General features: G+C 47.1%; 1 protein-coding gene across 1 annotated transcript in view; it reads right to left on the bottom strand.

The window, feature by feature from the left end:
• Nucleotides 1-4,514: 4,514 nt before the first annotated feature.
• tspan15 (tetraspanin 15) overlaps nucleotides 4,515-23,534 on the bottom strand; it is a 41,650-nt gene continuing 22,630 nt past the window's right edge. The window contains exons 3-8 of the mRNA XM_033034415.1: nucleotides 22,450-22,524; nucleotides 21,467-21,562; nucleotides 15,831-15,953; nucleotides 14,645-14,692; nucleotides 12,554-12,670; nucleotides 4,515-6,303 (exon numbers count right to left, since the gene is read on the bottom strand). Coding sequence (XP_032890306.1) covers nucleotides 6,121-6,303; nucleotides 12,554-12,670; nucleotides 14,645-14,692; nucleotides 15,831-15,953; nucleotides 21,467-21,562; nucleotides 22,450-22,524 — 642 coding nt within the window. The 3' untranslated portion in view covers nucleotides 4,515-6,120. The remainder of the gene's footprint in view (nucleotides 6,304-12,553; nucleotides 12,671-14,644; nucleotides 14,693-15,830; nucleotides 15,954-21,466; nucleotides 21,563-22,449; nucleotides 22,525-23,534) is intronic.

The raw sequence follows: 23,534 nt of genomic DNA, 5'->3' as shown, positions 1-23,534 counted from the left end.
GAAATTTATTGCCTTCCATCACTATGAGGAATGTGGAATCCACTGTGATGAATGTTTATGTTAACTTTTATGTAGCTGTGTGTCTTGTTGCTTTTCACTTAGTATGGCTGTATGGTAACTCAAATTTCACTGGACTTTAATTGGTACATGTGACAATAAACTGACCTTGAAGCAATACAGCTCACCCCTCCATGACACACTGGTCAACCTGAGGAGCACCTTCAGCAACAGACTGGTTCCACCAAGATGCAGCACAGTACGCCACAGGAGATCCTTCTTCCCTGTGGCTATCAAACTGTACAACTTGTGGGGTAGACTGAGGCTAACTCCCCTCCCCTCTCCAATCTTTGCACATCCCCCACGCCTTTCCACTCGTCACTTTCATTTCATGTTTCATATATTTTGTGCTTTATGACTGTTGGCTGATCAATTTGCCGCCTGGAATAAATAAAGTTCTATCGTATCGTATAGATGTAAAATAGAAATTGCCCCTAGTGTGTGTAGGGTAAATGTGCGGGGGGTCGCTGGTCGGTGCGGTCCAGGCGGGCCGATGGGCCTGTTTCAAACACTGTATCGCTAAACTAAACTAATTTGTGTTCTCCTTCTGAAACCTAGAAAATTTAATTGGAGCCAATCCAACCTTCAACTTCTGCATTTGACAAACACGCTTCCTATTTATCGTGAACCCAGGGAGCTCACACCAGCCGTGTATTTGGGGAAATTCAATTTAAAGGAAGTTGTAGTGTGTATAATGGTAACTGTAGCTTTAAGTACTGAGCACTAAAATGGTATAACCATATAAAACCATATAACAATTACAGCACGGAAACAGGCCATCTCGGCCCTACAAGTCCGTGCCGAACAATTATTTTCCCTTAGTCCCACCTGCCTGCACTCATACCATAACCCTCCATTCCCTTCTCATCCATATGCCTATCCAATTTATTTTTAAATGATACCAACGAACCTGCCTCCACCACTTCCACTGGAAGCTCATTCCACACCGCTACCACTATCTGAGTAAAGAAGTTCCCCCTCATGTTACCCCTAAACTTCTGTCCCTTAATTCTGAAGTCATGTCCTCTTGTTTGAATCTTCCCTATTCTCAAAGGGAAAAGCTTGTCCACATCAACTCTGTCTATCCCTCTCATCATTTTAAAGACCTCTATCAAGTCCCCCCTTAACCTTCTGCGCTCCAGAGAATAAAGACCTAACTTATTCAACCTTTCTCTGTAACGATGATTTGTGTCATGTGATATATTCTATATCTTATCGGTCTCGTGAACATGTGTGAGTGTGCTCAGTATACTTACGCAAGATAAAGACGACCCACGCTGGCAACAGCGTGTACTGAAAACCTGTGCTTGCTTCTGTCTATGTACATGCTGAATGAAGCCTTAATATCTTACATAAGTATAGCTGTCGTTCGAGATCTCCCAGTTTTATGTTTCCTGTGAGCAAAACATGTTATTGTTTAGTTTAATTTTAGTTTAGTCTACTTCTTGCGTATGGCGTGCACAGCCTAAAGTTGTAAGGCAACTTGTTCTGTTTGATCTTCTGTTTGTGCGCGCCAGGTTGATTGCATTCGTCGAAACAGGGTGAACCACGTGAAGGTTGCAATCTCCCACCCCTTTAGTTTAGTGATACAGCACGGAAACAGGCCCTACAGCCCACTGAGTCCGCGCCGACCAGCGATCCCTGCACATTAACACTATCCTACGCACACTGGGTAGAATTTTACATTTATACCAAGCAATTAACCTACAAACCTGCATGTCTTTGGAGTGCGGGGAGAAACTGAAGGGCTCGGAGAAAATCCATGCAGGCCACAGGGAGAACGTACAAACTCCGTACAGACAAGCTCCCGTAGTCAGGATTGAACCCGGGTCTCTGGCGCTGTAAGGCAGTCACTCTACCACTACGCCACCGTGCCACCCGTGATTTTGTAAAACCATGTATTTATTATTTTTTAACCTTCATTTGTACATATACATGGAATAATGAGCAAATTTGCAGACGACACAAAAGTGGGTGGTATTGTCGATGGTGAAGATGGTTGTCCAAAATTGCAGCAGGATCTTCCTAAGTTCATTAGTCCTAGGAGCAGAATTAGGCCATTCAGCCCATCAAGTCTACTCCGCCATTCAATCATGGCTGATCTATCCTTCCCTCTCAACCCCAGCCTCCTGCCTTCTCTCCGTAATCCCCGACACCCGTACGAATCAAGAAAATGTCAATCTCCGCTTTAAAAATACCCAATGGCAGCCTCCACCGCCGTCTGTGGCAATTAATTCCACGGATTCACCACCCTCTGGCTGAAGAAATTCCTCCTCATCTCCAGTGAGGAAATCTCAGTACGGGTAGATTTGCCATAACCCGTTTAGTTTTAGTTCAGCTTAGAGATACACTGATGGTCTTTGGAAGACATTAAGTGCTGGTCGGGCAGCAACTCTGGAGACATTTCAGGTCGGGACCTGGTCTTTTGTTTGGTTGTAAACCAGCATTTGCAGTTCCTTGTTTCTGCATTTCACTGCTCCTTGGTTTGTTTAGACATACAGCATGGGAAACAAACTTTCCACGTAGACCATCGATCACCTGTTCACACCAGTTCCATGTTATCTCATCCACACACACACACGAGCCAATTTACAGAGGTCAATTAACCTACAAACCCGCATGTCTTTCGGATGTGGAAACAAGACGGAACAAGAGGAAATCCACGCGGTCACAGGGATAATGTGCAAGCTCCATGCAGGCAGCACCCGAGGTCAGGATCGATGCCGGGCTCTCTGACGCTGTGAGTCAGCAGCTCGACCAACTGCGCCACCGTGCCATCCTCTATTAAGCAATGTAACATGCAGCCAAAGTATTTTAACCCTTGCAACAAAAATAAACGTATACAGCTAGTAGAAATACATTTATTTATTTGAAAACACTGCAAAAAAAAGTTTTAGTTCGTAATACATATTTAGTTTAGGTTAAAGATACAGAGTGGAAACAGGCCCTTCGGCCCACCAAGTCCACGGCGACCAGCGATCACCCATACTCTAGTTCTATCCCATACACGAGGGACAATTTACAGGAGTCAGTTCACCTACAAACCTGCGCGCCTTCGAGATTCGGGAGGAAACCGGAGCACCCGGAGAAAACCCACACGGTCCCGGGGAGAACGTACAAACTCCGTACAGACAGCGAGATGTCATAGCAACGTAACTATTGTTAAAGAAGAGCTTCCTGTATTGGCTTGTCAATATTCAATGTGATTATGGTACTTCGTTGCAAGAAATAGAAAGAACACGAATTTGCTTAAGCTATGTCTGGGGAGGAACTGCAGATGTTGGTTTAAATATAAGACTGGAGTACTCAGCGGCTGAGGTAACATCTCTGGATGTGGGGAGGATGTTTCCACTAGTGGGAGAGTCTAGGACTGGAGGTCATAGCCTCAGAATTAAAGGACGTTCTTTTAGGAAGGAGATGAGGAGAAATTTCATTGGTCAGAAGGTGGTGAATCTGTAGGAATTCTTTGCCACAGAAGACTGTGGAGGCCATGTCAATGGATATTCTTGAGGCAGAGATAGATAGATTCTTGATTAGTACGGGTGTCAGAGGTTATGGGGAGAAGGCAGGAGAATGGGGTTCGGGCATGGAGATAGATCAGCCATGATTGAATGGCGGAGGAGACTTGATGGGCCGAATGGCCTAATTCTACTCCTATCATTTATGAAAAGGAATAGGTGAAATGGGCACATTCCACAGCCGTGCAACTTTGTAAGTTAATTGGCCTCTGTACAGTTGCACTCAATGTGCAGGGAGTGGATGAGAAAGTGGGATAACATGGAACTAGTGTGAATGGGTGATCGTTAGTTGCATGGACTCGGTGGGCCGAAGGGCCTGTTTCCAAGTTATATTTCTAAACCAAACTAGTACGGAAGGATGGTACGGACATGAGCAACCTGTTTCTTCAGCATGAAACCCGATCCAGCTGGTCTGGAACTGCAAATCGCACGCACAGCGGAATTGATGACGGACACAAAATGCTGGAGTAACTCAGCGGGTCGGGCAGCACCTCTGGAGAAAAGGAATAGGTGGCGCCTCAGGTCGAGACCCTTATTCAGACTCTTGCCAAGATAGTAAGGCAGGAAGAGGTTTATCAACGCAGTGTAGAAAATGTGTCTATCACCATAGCCATACTCAAATATGAACATTAGATCGACGTATCAACAATTTGGTCGTAGATTCTACCATCTCTGACCAACAGGCAAAATCGTGCCCTGCCTATGCACTATTAGGACCACACAAAGAGCTGGAGTAACTCAACGGGGCAGGCAGCATCTCTGGAGGACATGGACAGGTGACGTTTCGCATCTCAGTCCTGCATCTCAGTCCTGCTCTCAGTCTGCAGAAGGGTGCCGACCCAAAACGTCACTCGTCCATGTCCTCCAGAGACGCTGCCTGTCCTGCTGAGCACTTTGGCTCCTTTTTCTGCCAACTGGCATCTGCAGTTCCTCGTTTTCTACTCAAATACTATCAAACCCGCTTGTCCAAAATTGTTTTTCTTTACAATCGATGAGAACCGCTGAGGAAGGAGATGAGGAGGAATTTCTTTAGTCAGAGGGTGGTGAATCTGCGGAATTCTTTGCCAAAGAAAGCTGCGGAGGCCAAGTCAATGGATATTTTGAATGCAGAGATAGATAGATTCTGGAATTAATATGGGTGTCAGGGGTTATGGGGAAACGGCAGGAGAGAGATAGATCAACCATGATTGAATGAGGGAGTAGACGATGGGCCAAAATGCCTAATTCTGCTCGTATAACTGATGAACCTAGATCGCCCTCAGAATTATAATTGCGGAGAACATGGGCAGGACCTACGCAGTGAATGGTAGGCCTCTGGGGAGTGTTGTAGAGCAGAGGGATCTAGGAGTGCAGGTGCATGGTTCATTGAAAGTGGCGTCACAGGTAGATATGGTGGTCAAAAAGACTTATGGCCTTCATTAGTCAGAGTATTGAGTATAGAAGTTGGGAGGTCATGTGGCAATTGTATAAGACGTTGGTGAGGCCGCATTTAGAGTATTGTGTCCAGTTCTGGCCACCATCTTTTAGGAAAGATGTTGTCAAGCTGGAAAGGGTGCAGAGAAGATTTACAAGGATGTTGACAGGACTCGAGGGCCTGAGCTACAGGGAGAGGTTGAGCAGGCTAGGACTTTATTCCTCTGAGCGCAGGAGGATGAGGGGTGATCTTACAGTGGTGTGTAAAATCATGAGAGGAATAGATCGGGTAAACGCCCAGGGTCGTGCGTCCCGAGTGAGAGATTCGAGAAACAGAGGACATCGGTTTACGGTGAGGGAGGAAAGATTTAATAAGAACCTGGAGGGGTTTACTTATTTTACACAAAGGGTGGTGGGTGTACGGAACAAGGTGCCAGTGGAGGTAGTTGAGGCAGGGACTAATGCAACATTTAAGAAACATTTGGACAGGTACATGGATAGGACAGACTTAGAGGGATATGGGCAGAATGCAGGCAAGTAGGATTGGTGTAGATGGGGCATGTTGGTCAGCATGGGCAAGTTGGGCCGAAGGGCCTGTTTCCATGCTGTATGACTCCATCAGATGGTTATAGATTTGTGATCTTGTTCCTGCAGTCTTTCTCTCTCCCTCTCTCCTTGTCTCTGATGCTTAGATCAGCACAACCCTTGAATAGTGTTAAGGCACCGTTTAGCCTCTTGGAAACATGGAAAGTAGGCCATTCGGCCCTTCGAGCTAGCAACGCCATTCAAGATGTTCATGGCTGATCATCCAGAATCAGTACCCCCGTTTCTGTTTTCTTCCCATATCCCATAATTCTGTTAGCCCTAAGAGCTATATATAACTCTCTCTCTTGAATACATCCAGTGAATTGGCCTCCACTGCCTTCTGTGGCAGAGCATTCCACAGATTCACAACTCTCTGGGTGAAAAAGGTTTTTCCTCATCTCAGTCCAAAATGGCCGACCCCTTATTCTTAAACTGTGACCCCTGTTTCTGGACCCCCCCCCAACATCTTTTGTTGCATCTAGCCCGTCCAATCCTTTAAGAATCTTAAGCAGCTGTCACTCTGTGTTGCTGCCACTGGTCACATGTTTTAAACGCCGTTGTCAAGGTTGGGTAGACACCAACAGCAACATCCGTTATCGGTTGTGGTTGATTCGTTGGCATGGCGACCTGCAGGGACACCGCTCATCAGGCCAACGTCCACATTGTCGTACTCATAGATGATGTCCTCCAAACGGCTCATGTACAACCAGGTGATCAGCACTCCGAAAAACTGAAAAACAGCAGGGAACAAAGAAACAGCCGATCAAAAAAACGTGCCAATAACCTTGCTTGAATGAAAGCTGGCGTTTTACACACGGTGGGTCAGGCAGCGTCTCTAGAGGACATGGCCAGGTGATGTTTCCTTAGGACAGGGATGACAACTTCTTCACCCAGAGGGTTGTGAATCTGTGGAATTCTCTGCCACAGTAGGCAAGTGGAGGCCGATTCACTGGATGTGTTCAAGAGAGAGTAATGCCCCTGTCCAACTTAGGAAACTTGAACGGAAACCTCTGGAGACTTTGTGCCCCACCCAAGGTTTCCGTGCGGTTCCCGGAGGTTTTTGTCAGTCTCCCTACCTGCTTCCACTACCTGCAACCTCCGGCAACCACCTGCAACCTCCGGGAACCGCACGGAAACCTTGGGTGGGGCGCAAGGTCTCCAGAGGTTTCCGTTCAGGTTTCCTAAGTGGGACAGGGGCATTAGATATAGCCCTTAGGGATAACGGAATCGAGGTATATGGGGAGAAAGCAGGAACGGGGTACTGATTCTGGATGATCAGCCATGAACATATTGAATGGCGGTGCTGGCTCGATGGGCCGAATGGCCTACTCCAGCATGTACTTTCTATGTTTCTATGACTATTATATAACCTTGGAAAACATTTTTGTAGAAAAAGGTGCATCTATGCAATATCTTTAGCAGTGAGGAAAGTTTACAATCTGACAGGGAGATGAGCTGAGAAATTCACAGCCCCGTACACTGTCCAAACTTCTGTCCATTTACTTAAGTAACAACCTGGATGTGTATACTTTCGACGCATTTAAAAATTCCACAATAATTCACAGGATCATAATCAGGAAAAGAATATGACACCAAGGCTAAAGAAACAGACAATAACATAACCTTGTTAATGGTGTAGATTTTAAGGAGTGTCTAAACAGAATCTCCAAAGTTACAGGGAGAAGGGTCTCGATGGAGAATGATGACAGCCCACGGATACACTTGCACTGTCCCACGCGCACACACACACACACGGGACAATTTACAATTTTACCGAAGCCAATTAACCTGCAAACCTGCACGTCTTTGGAGTGTGGGAGGAAACCGGAGCACCCGGAAAAACCACCATGCGGTCACGGGAAGAACATCCATACTCCGTACAGACAGCATCCTCAGTAAACATAGAAACATAGAAAATAGGTGCAGGAGTAGGCCATTCGGCCCTTCGAGCCTGCACCGCCATTCAATATGATCATGGCTGATCATCCAACTCAGTATCCTGTACCTGCCTTCTCTCCATACCCCCTGATCCCTTTAGCCACAAGGGCCACATCTAACTCCCTCTTGAATACAGCCAATGAACTGGCCTCAATTACCTTCTGTGGCAGAGAGTTCCACAGATTCACCACTCTCTGTGTGAAAAAAGTTTTTCTCATCTCGGTCCTAAAGGATTCCCCCTTTATCCTTAAACTGTGACCCCCTTGATCTGGACTTCCCCAACATCGGGAACAATCTTCCTGCATCTAGCCTGTCCAACCCCTTAAGAATTTTGTAAGTTTCTATAAGAACCCCCTCAATCTTCTAAATTCTAGCGAGTACAAGCCGAGTCTATCCAGTCTTTCTTCATATGAAAGTCCTGCCACCCCAGGAATCAGTCTGGTGAACCTTCTCTGTACTCCCTCTATGGCAAGGATTGATCCCGGGTCTCTGGCAGCAACTACAACTCTCCCGCTGGATAATCCGGGGCGGCACTGTGGCAACGGCGGCGGAGTTGCTGCCTGACAGCGCCAGAGACCTGGGTTCCATCCTGGCCACCATGCTGTCTGTACTGTGTTTGTGCACTCTCCCTGTGACCGCGTGGGTTTTTGCCGGGTGCACCGGTTTCCTCCCGCACTCCGCAAGCGTACAGGTTTGTAGGTTAATTGGCTTTGGTAAAGATTGTAAATTGTCTGTTGTGTGTAGAATAGTGCTAGTGCAACGGGGAGCGCTGGTCGGCGAGGACTCGGTGGGCCGAAGGGCCTGTTTCCGCACTGTATCTCGAAAGCCTAAATGATCCGCAGTTAACCTGCTCCGATGTTGCTACAAGTTCATGAAACGTGATTTGGAGTCGCCATGACTGCACCCTCTTTAAAGGAGAAAGAGAAGATTTCCGTGGAATTACCCGCAGAGAAGATTTAACGAGGACGTTGCCAGGACTCGAGGGCCTGAGAAAGAGGCTGGGTAGGCCATGACTTGAATGAAACTTGGGCAGACAGAGGAAAATAAATGTGTAGGAAGGAACTGCAGATACTGGTTTAAACCGAAGATAGGCACAAAAAGCTGGAGTAACTCAGCAGGACAGGCAGCATCTCTGGAGACAAGGAATGGGTGACGTTTCGGGTCGAGACCCTTCTTCAGACCTAATCTATCTCTGCCTTAAAAATATCCATTGACTTGTCCTCCACAGCTGTCTGTGGCAATGAATTCCACAGGTTCACCACCCTCTGACTAAAGAAATTCCTCCTCATCTCCTTCCAAAAGGAATGCCCTTTAATTCTGAGGCTATAACCTCTGGTCCTAGACTCTCCCACAAGGGGAAACATCCTCTCCACATCCACTCTATCCAGGCCTTTCACTATTTCCATGATTGTAGTGTTCCTGAGTTCACTAGACGACTTTAATGTAATGATACATTTGGCTGTGGCCTGCACGAACCAAGGAGGTTTTGAGTACTGTAGGAGGTGAGGATTTGGAATATTGATTTCTCTAATTTCAAGAGACCCTCGCACTCCTTCTCTCTCCGTCCCTCCACCACCCTGGTTGTCCTGACTGTCACAACATTCACATCCATATAATCCCTTTGTTATCACCTCTTCCACAGCCAACAATGGACCATTGTGGGCTCCACCTTTTCTCAGTCATCGGTGCCAACTCTGATTTGTTCTGTGCCTTTTTCATACCTCTAGTTCCCCTCCTCCTCTAACTCTCAGTCTGAAGAAGGGTCTCAACCAGAAACGCCACCCATTCCTTTTCTCCGGAGATGCTGCCTGATCCACTGAGTTACTCCAGCATTTTGTGTCGATCTACGGATTTTAACGTGTTGCCACTTGTTGAAGCTCTGCGGTTTAAAGAGCAGACAACCAATCCACGTTCACAAGTCATAGGAGCAGAATTAGGCCATTCGGCCCATCGAGTCTAGCCTGCCATTCAATCATATGCATTTTGTCTATCTTAAAAGATGCACAGAATCTCTTGCCCAGAGTAGGGGAATCGAGGACCAGAGGACATGGGTTCAAGGTGAAGGGGAAAAGATTTAGCAGGAATCAGAGGGGTAACTTTTTCCACACAAAGGGTGGTGGGTGTATGGAACAAGCTGCCAGAGGAGGTAGATGAGGCTGGGACTATCCCACCATTTAAGAAAGGTGCATGGATAGGACAGGTTTGGAGGGATATGGACCAAACACGGGCAGGTGGGACTAGTGTAGCTGGGACACGTTGGCCAGTGTGGGCAAGTTGGGCCGAAGGGCCTGTTTCCACATGGTATCACTCTATGAATCCATGACTAAAAGACCCTTGGTAATCATAGAATCTGTAAATCTCCGCTTTAAAAATATTCATAAATGTACGGGCTGCGTTGGGGAAGGAGACTAAGTACAGGCCGGGAATCCAAACACCACGTAAGCGGGAAGAAACAGGGGTCAGCAAATGAAGGATGTTCGATTATTTGAATCCCGTCTGAAAATAAAACGTTGATAAACATGAGTCCTCGTTAGAATAAATAGCGAACGCAATGGAAATTATAAAGCGTTTGACATTGTCTGTGTCGCCGATGAAAGATGTTGAATTTACATCCACTGATTTCCCCTTCACACTGTCCTACATTGATTCAACATCAACAGACCAGCGTGAGATTCAGAGTTTGCGCGTTAAATCCATCACACAATCTCTGTGGCTGGAAATGTAATGTAGAATCTAAACTGATCCTCACTACTGGAGCAAACCTGCCATTAATAATGCTGTCCTTAAGGAGGGGGAAGGGGGGAAGTTGTAGAAAATAAATTATATGACTTAGTCTGAAGCGAGGTTCTGACCAGAAACGTCACCTAACCATTGGGGCAGAGATGCATATGGGCGGCACGGTGGCGCAGCGGTAGAGCTACTGCTTTAGAGCGGCAGAGACCCGGGTTCAATCCTGACCACGGGTGCTTGTCTGTACGTTCCCCCGATTACCTTTTTCTGATATCTTCAGTTTCCTCCCACACTCCAAAGATGTACAGCTTTGTAAGTTAATTGGCTTGGTATACATGTAAAATTGTCCCTAGTGTAACGATGTTCCAATACCTACCTTCAGCGGCGCTGCAGTTCTGCCCAAATATTATCGAGCAGAGCAAGATAGATCACTCCTCCGAAATCCAATGGGCTGACGTGTAGTACGTAACGGAACGCCACGGCCGCCATTTGTTTATGCCAAACGCGACATCTTTGGTAGCGGGGACGGACTCCACAGTTACACAATCTGCTCTTACATCAGGTCGCAGGGAAAAGCAAAGATACTAGAGGCTCCTCCAGTATCTTTGGGGCTTTCCTCCACTCCTGAGTTGATCCAGGACTGATTCTTGGTCCCCCCGATACCAGATGAAGGCGGCCGGCGGGAGAGCCTCAAGCGTCTGCCCACGGTCGGCGCTCTTGAGGCAGCGGGCAATGCTCCTCTAGTATCTTTGGTGTAATCCGTTCCAAAGATTGATCCGCGCTATCATCTTTGGTGTAATCAGTGTTGTAGGGAACAGTGTTTTATATATAATCGATCACTTCACATATTTAGTTCATGTTATTGTAAATTTTATTATTATTGTAAATTTCAGCTCAATAAAATGGCGTCATGTCATACTCATGTCATACTACGCTTTTTTCGCAGAGTGGCGCATCTTGCTCTGCTCTATAATCTTTGGTTCTGCCACTGGCCGTGTGCGCGACTTTGGTGCCTTTGGGGAGGGGGGCGGGATTAAAATGCCGTTTTCTCCAGCCTGCGGAGTCGAACTTTCTCAGGCTGTTCAGCTGCTGCAGAAAAATCGTTCCGACTTCCGTCCTCGGATGTTTTTTAAAAAAAATCACGGGACAATTTAATCCCTGGAGTAAAATAAAAAGCTACTTCTAACGCCATCAACGCCTACAACGGGACGGGTCTCATGTACGGGACAAAACATAAGGTAAGTCGTTTATTTTACATTTAAACTTGCTTCTTAAGATGACTTTAATCCAAATTTCATTGGCGAAAATTTGATTTTGGCCCCATACGAACCGGCAGTGTTTTTCCTGCCAATATGGGTTTCAAATTCACTGCAACCGCAGCGTTTAAAATGACCGCATTCCACAAAAACCCACTCGCAAGATGATTAAAATGCCCATTAATTTACGGGAATTAAACATTAAATTCCTTTGGCCTATAAGTTCATGACAATGAGATTTAAAAATCATGTTATATTGTGAATTCTTGTGTGAATGTTACTTGGACACTTAGGCTATTTAAAATGTTAACCTTTTCTTAAGAAATGGATAGATGTTTAGATCTAGTAATTGAATTTTGTATTAGCTACAATTAGGTAACTAACTAATTATATGCTTTAATTTCAGGTCATCCAAGTAAGATTCTTTCATATTTGTTTCAGAATGCTTCAATCTATAATAACTGAAAATTTCATCCAGTTCTCTTAATTTTTAAGAAAGTTATGGGCTTTTGACTGTCCTTGATCACAGCTTTTCAGTTAAGTCAATGGAAAAGCAATAGGGAACAAGATGCTAATTTCAGAGTATGAAAATGGCCATCACTTTTTTAATACTGAAGATATGAAAGTGAATTAGGTGTCAAATTAAACTTCTTTTTATGCTTTATCTGATGGGATAAATTGCAGGCTTGATTTTTAAAATCTCAAAATGTTGTAACATTGCTACCTAGTGTATGGCAGTGTTAGCGTGTGGGGATCGTTGGTCAGTGCGGACTCGGTCGGCCGAAGCGCCTGTTTCCACGCTGTATCTCTAAAACTAAAAACATTGTCGTTTAGACGGATGCGGACCGCAGAGATGCTGCTTGACCCGCTGAGTTACTCCAGCACTTTGCAGCCATTTTTTTAAACCTGCGCCTGCAGTTCCTAGCTACGTGTGCTAAATGTTACTCAGCGCACGCGCACATCCAAAGGAATGAACAGGCTGAACGGCAGAACAATAGTTGGGAAGTTTTTAACACTTGTAAAATATAAAATAAGATATGGTAAAGTGGAGGTTACTTGTGGTACTATTACGCCCAACAAAATGGCCGCCATGGCCGCGTAATGCGCCAGGAACCAATTCAGCACGGCATCTGTGCATCCGCCCACGAAGACAATTTGGACTGCAGTGTAGCGCTGTGGATAAAGGAGAAAATGTGGGGCGTCAGCCTTGATCCGAAGGTAGACACTAAAACCAGAGCACCCGGGGAAAACCCACAGTGTCACGGGCTGAACAGACAAACTCCGTACAGACAGCACCCGTAGTCGGGATCAAAGCCGGGTCTCTGGTGCTGTGAGGCAGCAACTCTGCCGCGGCGCCACCGTGCCGCCCCTAGTCAGTAGAAGCAGTCACTCAATCCCATGGTCAAGCTAGTGACAAGGCCCCTAGGGGCGCCACACTGACGGCAGCCTCTGCCTACAGCCTGTTTGTCCTTTCAATCCTACAAGATTTCCCCCTTATCCTTAAACTGTGACCCCTTGTTCTGGACTTCCCCAACATCGGGAACAATCTTCCTGCCTTCTCCCCATATCCCCTGACTCCGCTATCTTTAAGAGCCCTATCTATCTCTCTCTTGAAAGCATCCAGAAAACCGGCATCCACCGCCTTCTGAGGCAGAGAATTCCACAGACTCACAACCCTCTGTGTGAAAAAGTGTTTCCTCATCTCCGTTCTAAATGCCTTACCCCTTACTCTTAAACTGTGGCCCCTGGTTCTGGACTCCCCCAACATCAGGAACCCGTTTCCTGCCTCTAGCGTGTCCAAACCCTTAATGATCCTCTCATCCTTCTAAATTCCAGAGTATACAAGCCCAGCTGCTCCATTCTCTCAGCATATGACAGTCCCGCCATCTTGGGAATTAACCTTGTGAACCTACACTGCACTCCCTCAATTGCAAGAATGTCCTTCCTCAAATTAGGGGACCAAAACTGCACACAATACTCCAGGTGTGGTTTCACTGGGGGCCTGTACAACTGCAGAAGGACCTCTTTGCTCCTATACTAGACTCCTCTTGTTATGAAGGCCAACATGCCATTCGCTTTGAGTTAGACTGAGAGATAAAGGGTTTTGAATGTTGTGGCCGGGAGTCTGTGTAGATTACTGAGTGGAACCAGACAAGGTGACAAGTTGGAGCACTGAGGATATGGACCAGTGGGGATTTAGCTAATCAACAGGTTCAAGAGTCCAATGGTTCTTTAGGACAGCAACACGTCTACACAGTGGGGGAAAAAAGACACAAAGTTCTGGCACAACTCAGCAGGTCAGGCAACATCTTTGGAGAATGCGGATACGTGACGTTTCGGGCCTGGACCCTTCTTCGTCTGGTGAATGGTCCCGACCCGAAATGTCGCCCCATCTATTCCCTCCAGAGATGCTGCCTGACCCGCTGAGTTACGCCAGGACTTTGTGTGCTTTTTAAATATAAACTTGCATTGCCAACTCAGACCAACCCACTAACAGATAATGAAAGGCCTGGATAGAGTGGATGTGGAGAAGATGAGAGAGTCTAGTGGGAGAGTCTAGGACCAGAGGTCATAACCTCGGAATTAAAGGACCTTCATTTAGGATTAAGAGATGAGGAGGAAAATCTTTAGTCAGAGGGTGGTGAATATGTGGAATTCCTTGCCACAGAAGGCCGTGGAGTCCAAGTCAGTGGGTATTTTTAAGGCAGGGAAAGATAGATTTTTGATTAGTACGGGTGTGAGAGGTTATGGGGAGAAGGCAGGAGAATGGGTTAGGAAGGAGAGGTGGATCAGCCATGATGGGCCGAATGGCCTAATTCTGCTCCTATCACCTATGAACATGAAATAGAAAAGCTTGCTGGAAATGGAGCGAGAAAGAAATGAAATGTCGAAATACATAAGATAGACACAAAAAGCTGGAGTAACTCAGCGGGACAGGCAGCATCTCTGGAGAGAAGGAATAGGCGACGTTTCGGGTCGAGACCCTTCTTCAGACTGATGTCAGGGGAGTGGGCGGTACAGAGATAAAATGTAGTCGGAGATAGTAAGACTGGTGGGAGAAGGGGGAGGGGATGGAGAGAGAGGGACAGCAAGGGCTACTTGAAGTAATACATACACGTTTAACAAGTAAAACATAGAAATACATACATCTTTCTCCAGTGTTTTGTAGCCGCACATCGTATTGGCGACTTCCGTCTGCAAAGAGGGAAACACACCATTAACTAAACTGTGTGCGCGTGTGTGTGCGTGAGTGTGTGCGTGCATGTGTGCACACATGTGTGTGCATGTGTGTGTGTGTGTGTGTGTGCGTGTGTGTGCGTGTGCACGTGTGTGTGTGTGTGAGTGTGCCCGTGTGTGAATGTGTGTGTGTGCCAAACGGAAGCCACTCCTCAGTAAAAGGCATATGACAGCCCACTTGGAGTTTGCCAAAAGGGTTGTTTTCTTTGGTCTGATGAAACCAAGATTGAACTCTTTGGCCTGAATGCCAAGCGTCACGTCTGGAGTAAACCAGGCACTGCTCATCACCTGGCCAATACCATACCTACGGTGAAGCATGGTGGTGGCAGCATCATGCTGTGGGGATGTTTTTCAGCGGCAGGAACTGGGAGACTAGTCAGGATCGAGGGAAAAATGAACAGAGCAAAGTACAGAGAGATCCTTGATGAAAACCTGCTCCAGAGCGTTCAGGACCTCAGACTGGGTCGGAGGTTCACCTTCCAATAGGACAACGACCCTAAGCACACAGCCAAGACAAAGCAGGAGTGGCTTCATGACAAGTCTGTGAATGTCCTTGAGTGGCCCAGCCAGAGCTGGGACTTGAACCCAATTGAACATCTCTGGAGGGACCTGAAAATAGCTGCGCATTGATGCTCCCCATCCAACCTGACAGAGCTTGAGAGGATCTGCAGAGAAGAATGGGAGGAATTACCCAAATACAGGTGTGCCAAACTTGTAGCGTCATACCCAAGAAGACTTAAGATTGTAATCGCTGTCAAAGGTGCCTCAACAAAGTCCTGAGTAAAGGGTCTGAATACTTATGTAAATGTGATATTTCAGTTATTTCTTTTTAATTACTTTGCAAAAATGTCTAAACACCTGTTTTCGCTTTTTTTATTATGGGGTATTGTGTGTAGATTGATGATAAAAAAAATGAATTTAGTCCATTTTAGAATAAGGCTGTAACGTAACAAAATGTGGAAAAAGTGAAGGGGTCTGAATACTTTCTGAATGCACTGTATGTCTGTTAGATGTGTTGTTTATTATAGGATTTACAAAGTGCTATTAACCGTATCTCTTAACTAAGCTAAAACTAAACAAATGAGCAAAGGTCTACCTTGTTGCGTACACAACATGAATATGGAACGCCGCAAGCCAGCATTCCCTTGGCAGTTCCATCACAGCTATGGTATATGTTCGTTGACCAATCTGTGAAGTCCTCCGCACCACAGCATTTAAACTGCAAGGAAAAACAGGTTAGGTCACACACTTGTGATACAACCAACATTTCATCTTGTTTTAAAAAAGATTGTCTTGCAGTAAGCTGCGAGACCTTGGTTAGGGCGCATTTGGTGTCAACCAGCATCTGAAGTTCCCCGTGTAGGAAGGAGCTGCAGATGGGGGTTTAAACCAAAGATGGACACAAAATGCTGGAATAACTCAGCGGGCCAGGCAGCATCTCTGGAGAGAAGGAACGGGTGACGTTTCTGGTCGAGACCCTTCTTCAGACAAGAAGGGTCTCGACTCGAAACGTCACCCGTTCCATCTCTCCAGAGATTGCCGTCTGTCCTGCTGAGTTACTCCAGCATTTTGTGCCTATCTTCAGATCCAATCTATATTTTATTTGACCTTGTCCCCTTTGATGTCTCATTTTCACACCCTGTCCTTCCTTATCTCTGTGTCTCCCCCACCCCCCCCCCCCCCGACTATCAGTCTGAGGAAGGGTCTCGACCCGAAACGTCGGCCATTCCTTCTACCCAGAGATGCTGCCTGTCCCGCTGAATTACTCCAGAATTTTGTGTCTATCTGAAGTTCTTTCCAACGCCTCCTTACCCGCTGAGTTACTGCAGAATGTTTTGTCACTCTTTGGAGTACGACGAGCACTTCTGGTTCTATACTCTGTACCTTCTCCTTTGCTCTATGGTACTGGAGTTTAACTAGATTATACGTCCAGACCTACCTGATCTCCCGGTTGCCAAACACTTTAATTCTCCTTCCCATTCCCACACTAACCTTTCTGTCCTCGGTCTCCTCCAATGTCAGAGTGAGGCTAAACGCAAATTGGAGGAACAGCATCTCATATTTTGCTTGGGCAGCTTACAGCCCAGTCGTAGGAATATTGATTTCTCTAACTTCATGTAACCCTGGCATTCCCTCTCCCTCCGTCCCTCCCCCACCCAAGTCGCACCAGCTTCTCGTTTTTACCCAACAAACTGCTAACAATAGACAATAGGTGCAGGAGTAGGCCATTCGGCCCTTCGAGCCAGCGCCGCCATTCAACGTGATCATGGCTGATCATCCCCAATCAGTACCCTGTTCCTGCCTTCTCCCCATATCCCCTGACTCCGCTATTTTTAAGAGCCCTATCGAGCTCTCTCTTGAAAGCATCCAGAGAACCGGCCTCCACCGCCCTCTGAGGCAGAGAATTCCTAACAATGGCCTGTTTCCTTTATCATCATTACTTTTTTACACATCTTTCATTCATTGTTCTATATCTCTCCACATCATCGTCTATATCTCTCGTTTCCCTTTCCCGTGACTTTTAGTCTGAAGAAGGGTCTCGACCCGAAACATCACCCATTCCTTCTCTCCAGAGATGCTGCCTGTCCTGCTGAGCACCTCCAGCTGTTTGTGTCAACCTTGTATTTAGGCATGGTACATCTGATAACATGCAAAACAAAGCTTCTCACTGTCCCTCGGTACACATGACAATAATAAACCTCAGCTACTATCTACCTCATCTTTTTTTTTTTTTTTTTTTTTTTTTTTGAGCTTTCTTTCAAATATTCAAATATTAAAATAGTATTTACAATACAATAAAACAAAACACCACCATAATACAAGACGAACAAATATGCTAAGCAACTGCTAAACAATTATATTGCAATCCTTGTCAAGGATACATTCAACCCCCCTCGGTGCCCAGCAGTCCCGGAACTCCCGCAGGGTGCCCGTAGACAGGGCGTATTCCCTTTCCATCCGCACCCGGGCACGGACGCCTATCTACCTCATTGGAGGCCCTTGGATTATCTTTGATCGGACTTTACTGGACTTTATCTTGCGTAAACGTTATTCCCTTCATGCAGGATGATTCGATTGTAATCATGTATTGTCTTTCCGCTGACTGGTTAGCACGCAACAAAAAAGATTTTCACTGTACATGTGACAATAAACTAAACTCCTCAAGTCAAGAGTCAAGCATGTTTTAACCGTCATATGTACGAAAACGGGAACGATTAAATTCTTAAGGGCCTGTTCCACGAGCATGCAACTGCATGCGGCGAGCGTGACCTAACGTGGTCGCTTGAGCCGCACGGCCTCGCGGGGCCGGTCCCACTTCGATCGCCGGAGCCGTATGGAGTTGTGCGGGGCTGGTCCCGACATCGCGCGGGGTTCCGAAAAACTGACACTGTCCAAAAATCCCGCGCGGCAACGGCCTACCGGCCCGCAGCCGCATTGAGGCCGTATGCAGCGGCTCGACGGCGTACGCAGCGTCTGGACATCGTACGCAGCGTCTAGCGCATGGCGTTGCGCCATGACGTGACCGCCCGGCGTGCCGTTGCATGATGACGTCTAAATTCAGTCGACCCGCCTCCTGCCCAGCTGATTGGTGAGAATGATGTCGGGACCAGTCCCGCACAACTCCAGACGGCTCCGAAGTTGGAAGTGGGACCGGCCCCGCGAGGCCGTATGCCTCAAGCCACCACGTTTGGTCGCACTAGACGCATACAATCGCATGCTGGTGGGACAGGCCCTTTACTTGCAGCACTATCATGAGAATATTGGCACGGTGGCTCAGCGGTAGAGTTGCTGCCTCACAGCACCAGAGACCCGAGTTCGATCCCGACTACAGGTGCTTGTCTGTACGGAGTTTGCACGTTCTCCCCGTGACTGCGTGGATTTTCTCCGAGATCTTCGGGTTCCTCCCGCACTCCAAAAACGTACAGGTTTGTAGCTTAATTGGCTTGGTATGAATGTAAATGTGTGTAGGATAGTGTTAGTGTGCGGGGGATTGCTGGTCGGTGGGCCAAAGGCTTGTTTCCGCGCTGCATCTCTAAACTAAACTAAACTAAACATCTTTCGTGTAACTTGGTGCCCAGAACTGAGCTCAATTTATGAACCTACGACAAACGCAAAAAGCTGGAGTAAATCAGCGGGTCAGGTAGCACCTCAGGAGAAAAGGATTAAGTGACGTTTTGAGACGAGATTCTTCTTCAACCTATGATATCCTTTCCTGATTGTTTAGTTTAGGTTATTGTCACGTGTAGCGAGGTATACTGAAGAGCTTTTGTTGTGTGCTAACCAGTCAGCAAAAAGACAACACATGATTCCAATCGAGTAATTTACAGTGTATAGATACATGATAAGGGAATAACGCTTAATGCAAGGTAAAGCCAGCAAAGTCCGATTAAGGATAGGCAGAAGGTCACCAATAAGATAGATAGTAGCTCAGTTGTGGTAGGACGATTCAGTTGCCTGATAACAGCTGGGAAGAAACTGTCCCTGAATCTGGAGGTGTGCATTTTCACACTTCTATACCTATTGCCTGATGGGAGAGGGGAGAGGAGGGAGTGAATGGGTTGTGACTCTTCCTTGATTATGCTGCTGGCCTTGCCGAGGCAGCGTGAGGCATAAATGGAGTCAATGGAAGGGAAGCCAATTGAATGAATAAGACTGGGACCCAGACAGGGCCTATCAGGCAAAAACTGGTTCATCTAAATGCTAAAAATCCCAAGTTTGTATTTGCTACCTAATCACTCCTTGCACAATGGTGTCCATTTATGCTTTGTGGATGCTTTAGTGGATCGCTTCGGCATGGTAAAGGGAACAATACGCTCACACACGCACAGGAACTCATTTGGGGGCCAGGGAGTGGAAGCAACAATTGATGCATTGTGTGGCCAGTGTCTTCACAGCAGCACCAATTCCGCTCTGTGTAGGAAGGAACCGCAGATGCTGGTTTAAACCGAAGGCAGACACAAAAAGCTGGAGTAACTCAGCGGGTCAGGCAGCACCTCTGGAGCAAAGGAAGAGGTGACGCCTTGGGTCGAGACCCTTCTTCACACTGGGTCTCTGAAGGAGAGTCTGTTTTGCAAGGCAGCTTTTTAAAATGTTTTGTCAGTTTCCAAAATAACTTTTCCAAATAGTCCTTAAGTTCCTGATCAATATGGACGGCACCTGGCAGAATTGCTGCCTCACAGCGCCAGAGATCCTGGTGTGATCCTGATTATGGGTGCTGTCTGTACGGAGTATGCACTTTTTCCCTGTGACCGGCGTGGGTTTTTCCCCTGTGCTCCGGTTTCCTCCCACAATCCAAAAGACCTGCAGGTTTGTAAGTAAACTGACTTATGTAAATTGGCCCGTGTGTGTAGGATAGAACTCGTGTATGGGTGATTGTTGGTCGGCGCGGACTCTGTGGGCCAAAGGGCCTGTTTCCACGCTGTATCACTAAGTGAAACTGATACAGAGAGTGTAGGAAGGAACTGCAGATGCTGGGTTTATTCCGAAGATACACACCAAATGCTGCAGTAACTCAGTGGGCTGGGCAGAATCTCTGGAGAAAAAGAATTGGTGACGTTTCAGGTCGAGACCCTTCTACAGATTCTTCGGGTTGAGACCCTTCTTCAGACTGAAGAAGTCTGAAGGGTCTCGACCCGAGACATCGCCTATTCCTTTTCCCCAGAAATCCTGCCCGACCCGCTGAGTTACTCCAGCATTTTGTGTCCGTCAGCAATTCCACTCTGCATGCGATTTGCATTTTGAGACGAGCTGGATCAGGTTTCATGTTGAAGTCGGTGAGTACAGAAACAGGCCCGACATGTCCAAACCTTCCTGCCGTTTAGTTAGTTTAGAAATGCAGCATGGAAACAGGCCCTTCTGCCCACGAAGTCCATGCGACCACCCATCAGCTGTTCACACTACCTCCATGTTATCACACTTTCTCATCCACTCCCTGCACATTCAGCGCAATGGGACAGAAGCCAATTGGTCTACAAACCGGCACGTCTTTGGAATGTGGGAGGAAAGCAGAATGTGCAGACTCCGTGAAACTAGATAGATTCTTGATTAGGTAGACAAAAGTGCTGGAGAAACTCAGCGGGTGCAGCAGCATCTATGGAGCGAAGGAAATAGGCAACGTTTCGGGCCCTACTTCAGACTGATGGGGATTAGTACGTGTGTCGGGGGTTATAGAAACATAGAAAATATGTGCAGGAGTAGGCCATTCGGCCCTTCGAGCCTGCACCGCCATTCAATATGATCATGGCTGATCATCCAACGCAGTATCCTGTACCTGCCTTCTCTCCATACCCCCTGATCCCTTTAGCCACAAGGGCCACATCTAACTCTCTCTTAAATATAGCAAATGAACTGGCCTCAACTACCTTCTGTGGCAGAGATCTCCACAGATTCACCACTCTCTGTGTGAAAAACGTTTTTCTCATCTCGGTTCTAAAAGATTTCCCCCTTATCCTTAAACTGTGACCCCTTGTTCTGGACTTCCCCAACATCGGGAACAATCTTCCTGCATCTAGCCTGTCCAACCCCTTAAGAAGTTTCTATAAGATCCCCCCTCAATCTTCTAAATTCTAGCGAGTACAAGCCGAGTCTATCCAGTCTATCCAGGAGAAGGAAGGGGAGTGGGGTTAGGAGAGAGAGATAGATCGGCCATGATTGAATGGCGGAATAGACATGGATGGGCCGAATGGCCTAATTCTGCTCCTGTCACTTATGAACATATTAATAGCCACATACCTTTTCTTGGACAAAATCCATTATGTTCTTGAAATCCAGGTCATCGTAGTAATGTTTAATTCCTCGACGAATGTTATCATTTATAAAGTCTAACGTCTGGGGCAAAAAAAGACTTGCAGTTGAACCTTGAAGATATTGATGCAGCTAATAAATCAATCAAATAATCATACAGGTCCACCACCGATTTTCTGGCAACTGGTGTTCCAGGGCCTCCTTTTATCAAGACAAAATTACGAGTGCGAAACCACCCCCCCCCCCCCCCCCCCCCCGGAAGTCCCCCCGAAAATGGGGCGTCTAGGCCGGGTGAGGTGGCCGATCTCGACCTCATCGGGACTTCCGCAGCCGATCGGCGGGTCGAATCTGCCCCCTGCGGCCGGGGCTCTGGAACTGCGGCCCGGCCGGAGCCGGCAGATCCGATCCCATAGCCGACTTCCGAGGCTGACTTTTGCAGCCCGGTATCTCGGCTGCCCGGCGGCCTAGGTGGACCGTTCCGGTACCGTTGGACCCCTCTCGGAGGCCGTGACCTCTGTTGGTGCCGGCAAAACGGATGATCTATAAAGGCTCTGGAACCAAGGGTGCCGGAAAATGAAAGGAACCCGAGAGGTAACCTTTTTAAAAATGGATGAATGGAACGATCTGCCAGAGGAGGTAGTTGATGCAGGGACTATCCAAGCATTTTAGACACATTTAGACAGATACATGAATAGGACAGGTAGACAGGGATGTGGGCCAAACGCAGGAAAGTGGGATAGTGTTGGTGGGGCATGTTGGTCGGCGTGGGCAAGTCGGGCCGAAGGGCCTGCTTCCACACTGTGTGACTCCACGACTCACAGCAAACCGGGTTCAATCCTGACCTTGGGTGCTGTGGCCTGGGTGTAGTTTGAATGTCCTCCCTGTGATCGTGTGGGCTTTCTCTCGCTGCTCCAGCTTCCAAAGGTGTGGTTAATGTATAACGAGTAATTTGTGACATTTGAATTTCTTACCTGAGTCCTGAAGATCAACGCCACGATTCCGCCCATCAATTCAAGTATCAACACGATCGCAAGTGTGTAGAGAAACTGTGTAAAAACAAACCCAAAATACTTACGCTTTACTCCAAACTTATTAAGTACGCAGATAGTGTTAGAAATACAATCGTGGGATCAGGTGACCCCTGCAACTGTGAGCTAGTACTGCCGCCAGGACAATGGGCCAAGTTAAGACTTGAAGGGTACAAGATGGCGGCTCCTGTAAACTGACTCAGTGTGGTCAGTCTTGAGTCTTGTATGTTAGTTTAGTTTAGAGATACAGCGTGGAAACAGGCTCTTCATCCCACCGAGTCCTTGCCGACCTGCGATTCATGGTTCTGGCCCCGATTCGGGGTTCATGGCCCCGACCACGGGTGAACAAAGGAGGAGGACTGGCCGAACTTTGTGTCTTCCACCACAGTGAAGAATACTGTGGTGGATGTTTGTGTTGAATCGTATTGTGTATTGTGTGTTCTTTTTAAGTGTATCGCTGCTGGCAAATTCATTTCACTGCACCTTTGGGTTTATGTGACGAATAAAATTGACTTTGATCCCCGCACATTAACACCATCCAACACACACTGGGAACAATTTACACATACACCAAGCCCATTAACTTACATAGCTGTACGTGTCTGGAGAGTGGGAGGAAACCGCTGATCTCAGAGAAAACTTACGCAGGTCACGGGGAGATCGTACAAACTCCGTACAGACAGCACCCGTAGTCGGGATCAAACCCGAGTCTCCGGCCGCTGTAAGGCAGCAACTCTACCGCTGCGCCACCGGTTCCGCCCCATCCGACTTTACTGATTTCACATTTTACCGGTCACAATTTCACTGAAGTCAATTAGCCTACAAACCAGAGATAGACACAAAAGCTGCAGTAACTCAGCGGGCCAGACAGCATCTCCGGAGAAAACATAGAAACATGGAAAATAGGTGCAGGAGTAGGCCATTCGGCCCTTCGAGCCTGCACCGCCATTCAATATGATCATGGCTGATCATCCAACTCAGTATCCTGTACCTGCCTTCTCTCCATACCCCCTGATCCCTTTAGCCAC

The sequence above is a fragment of the Amblyraja radiata genome, chromosome 15, assembly GCF_010909765.2.
Source record: "Amblyraja radiata isolate CabotCenter1 chromosome 15, sAmbRad1.1.pri, whole genome shotgun sequence".
NCBI lineage: Eukaryota > Metazoa > Chordata > Chondrichthyes > Rajiformes > Rajidae > Amblyraja > Amblyraja radiata.
This window is presented reverse-complemented; position numbering and strand designations above follow the sequence as displayed.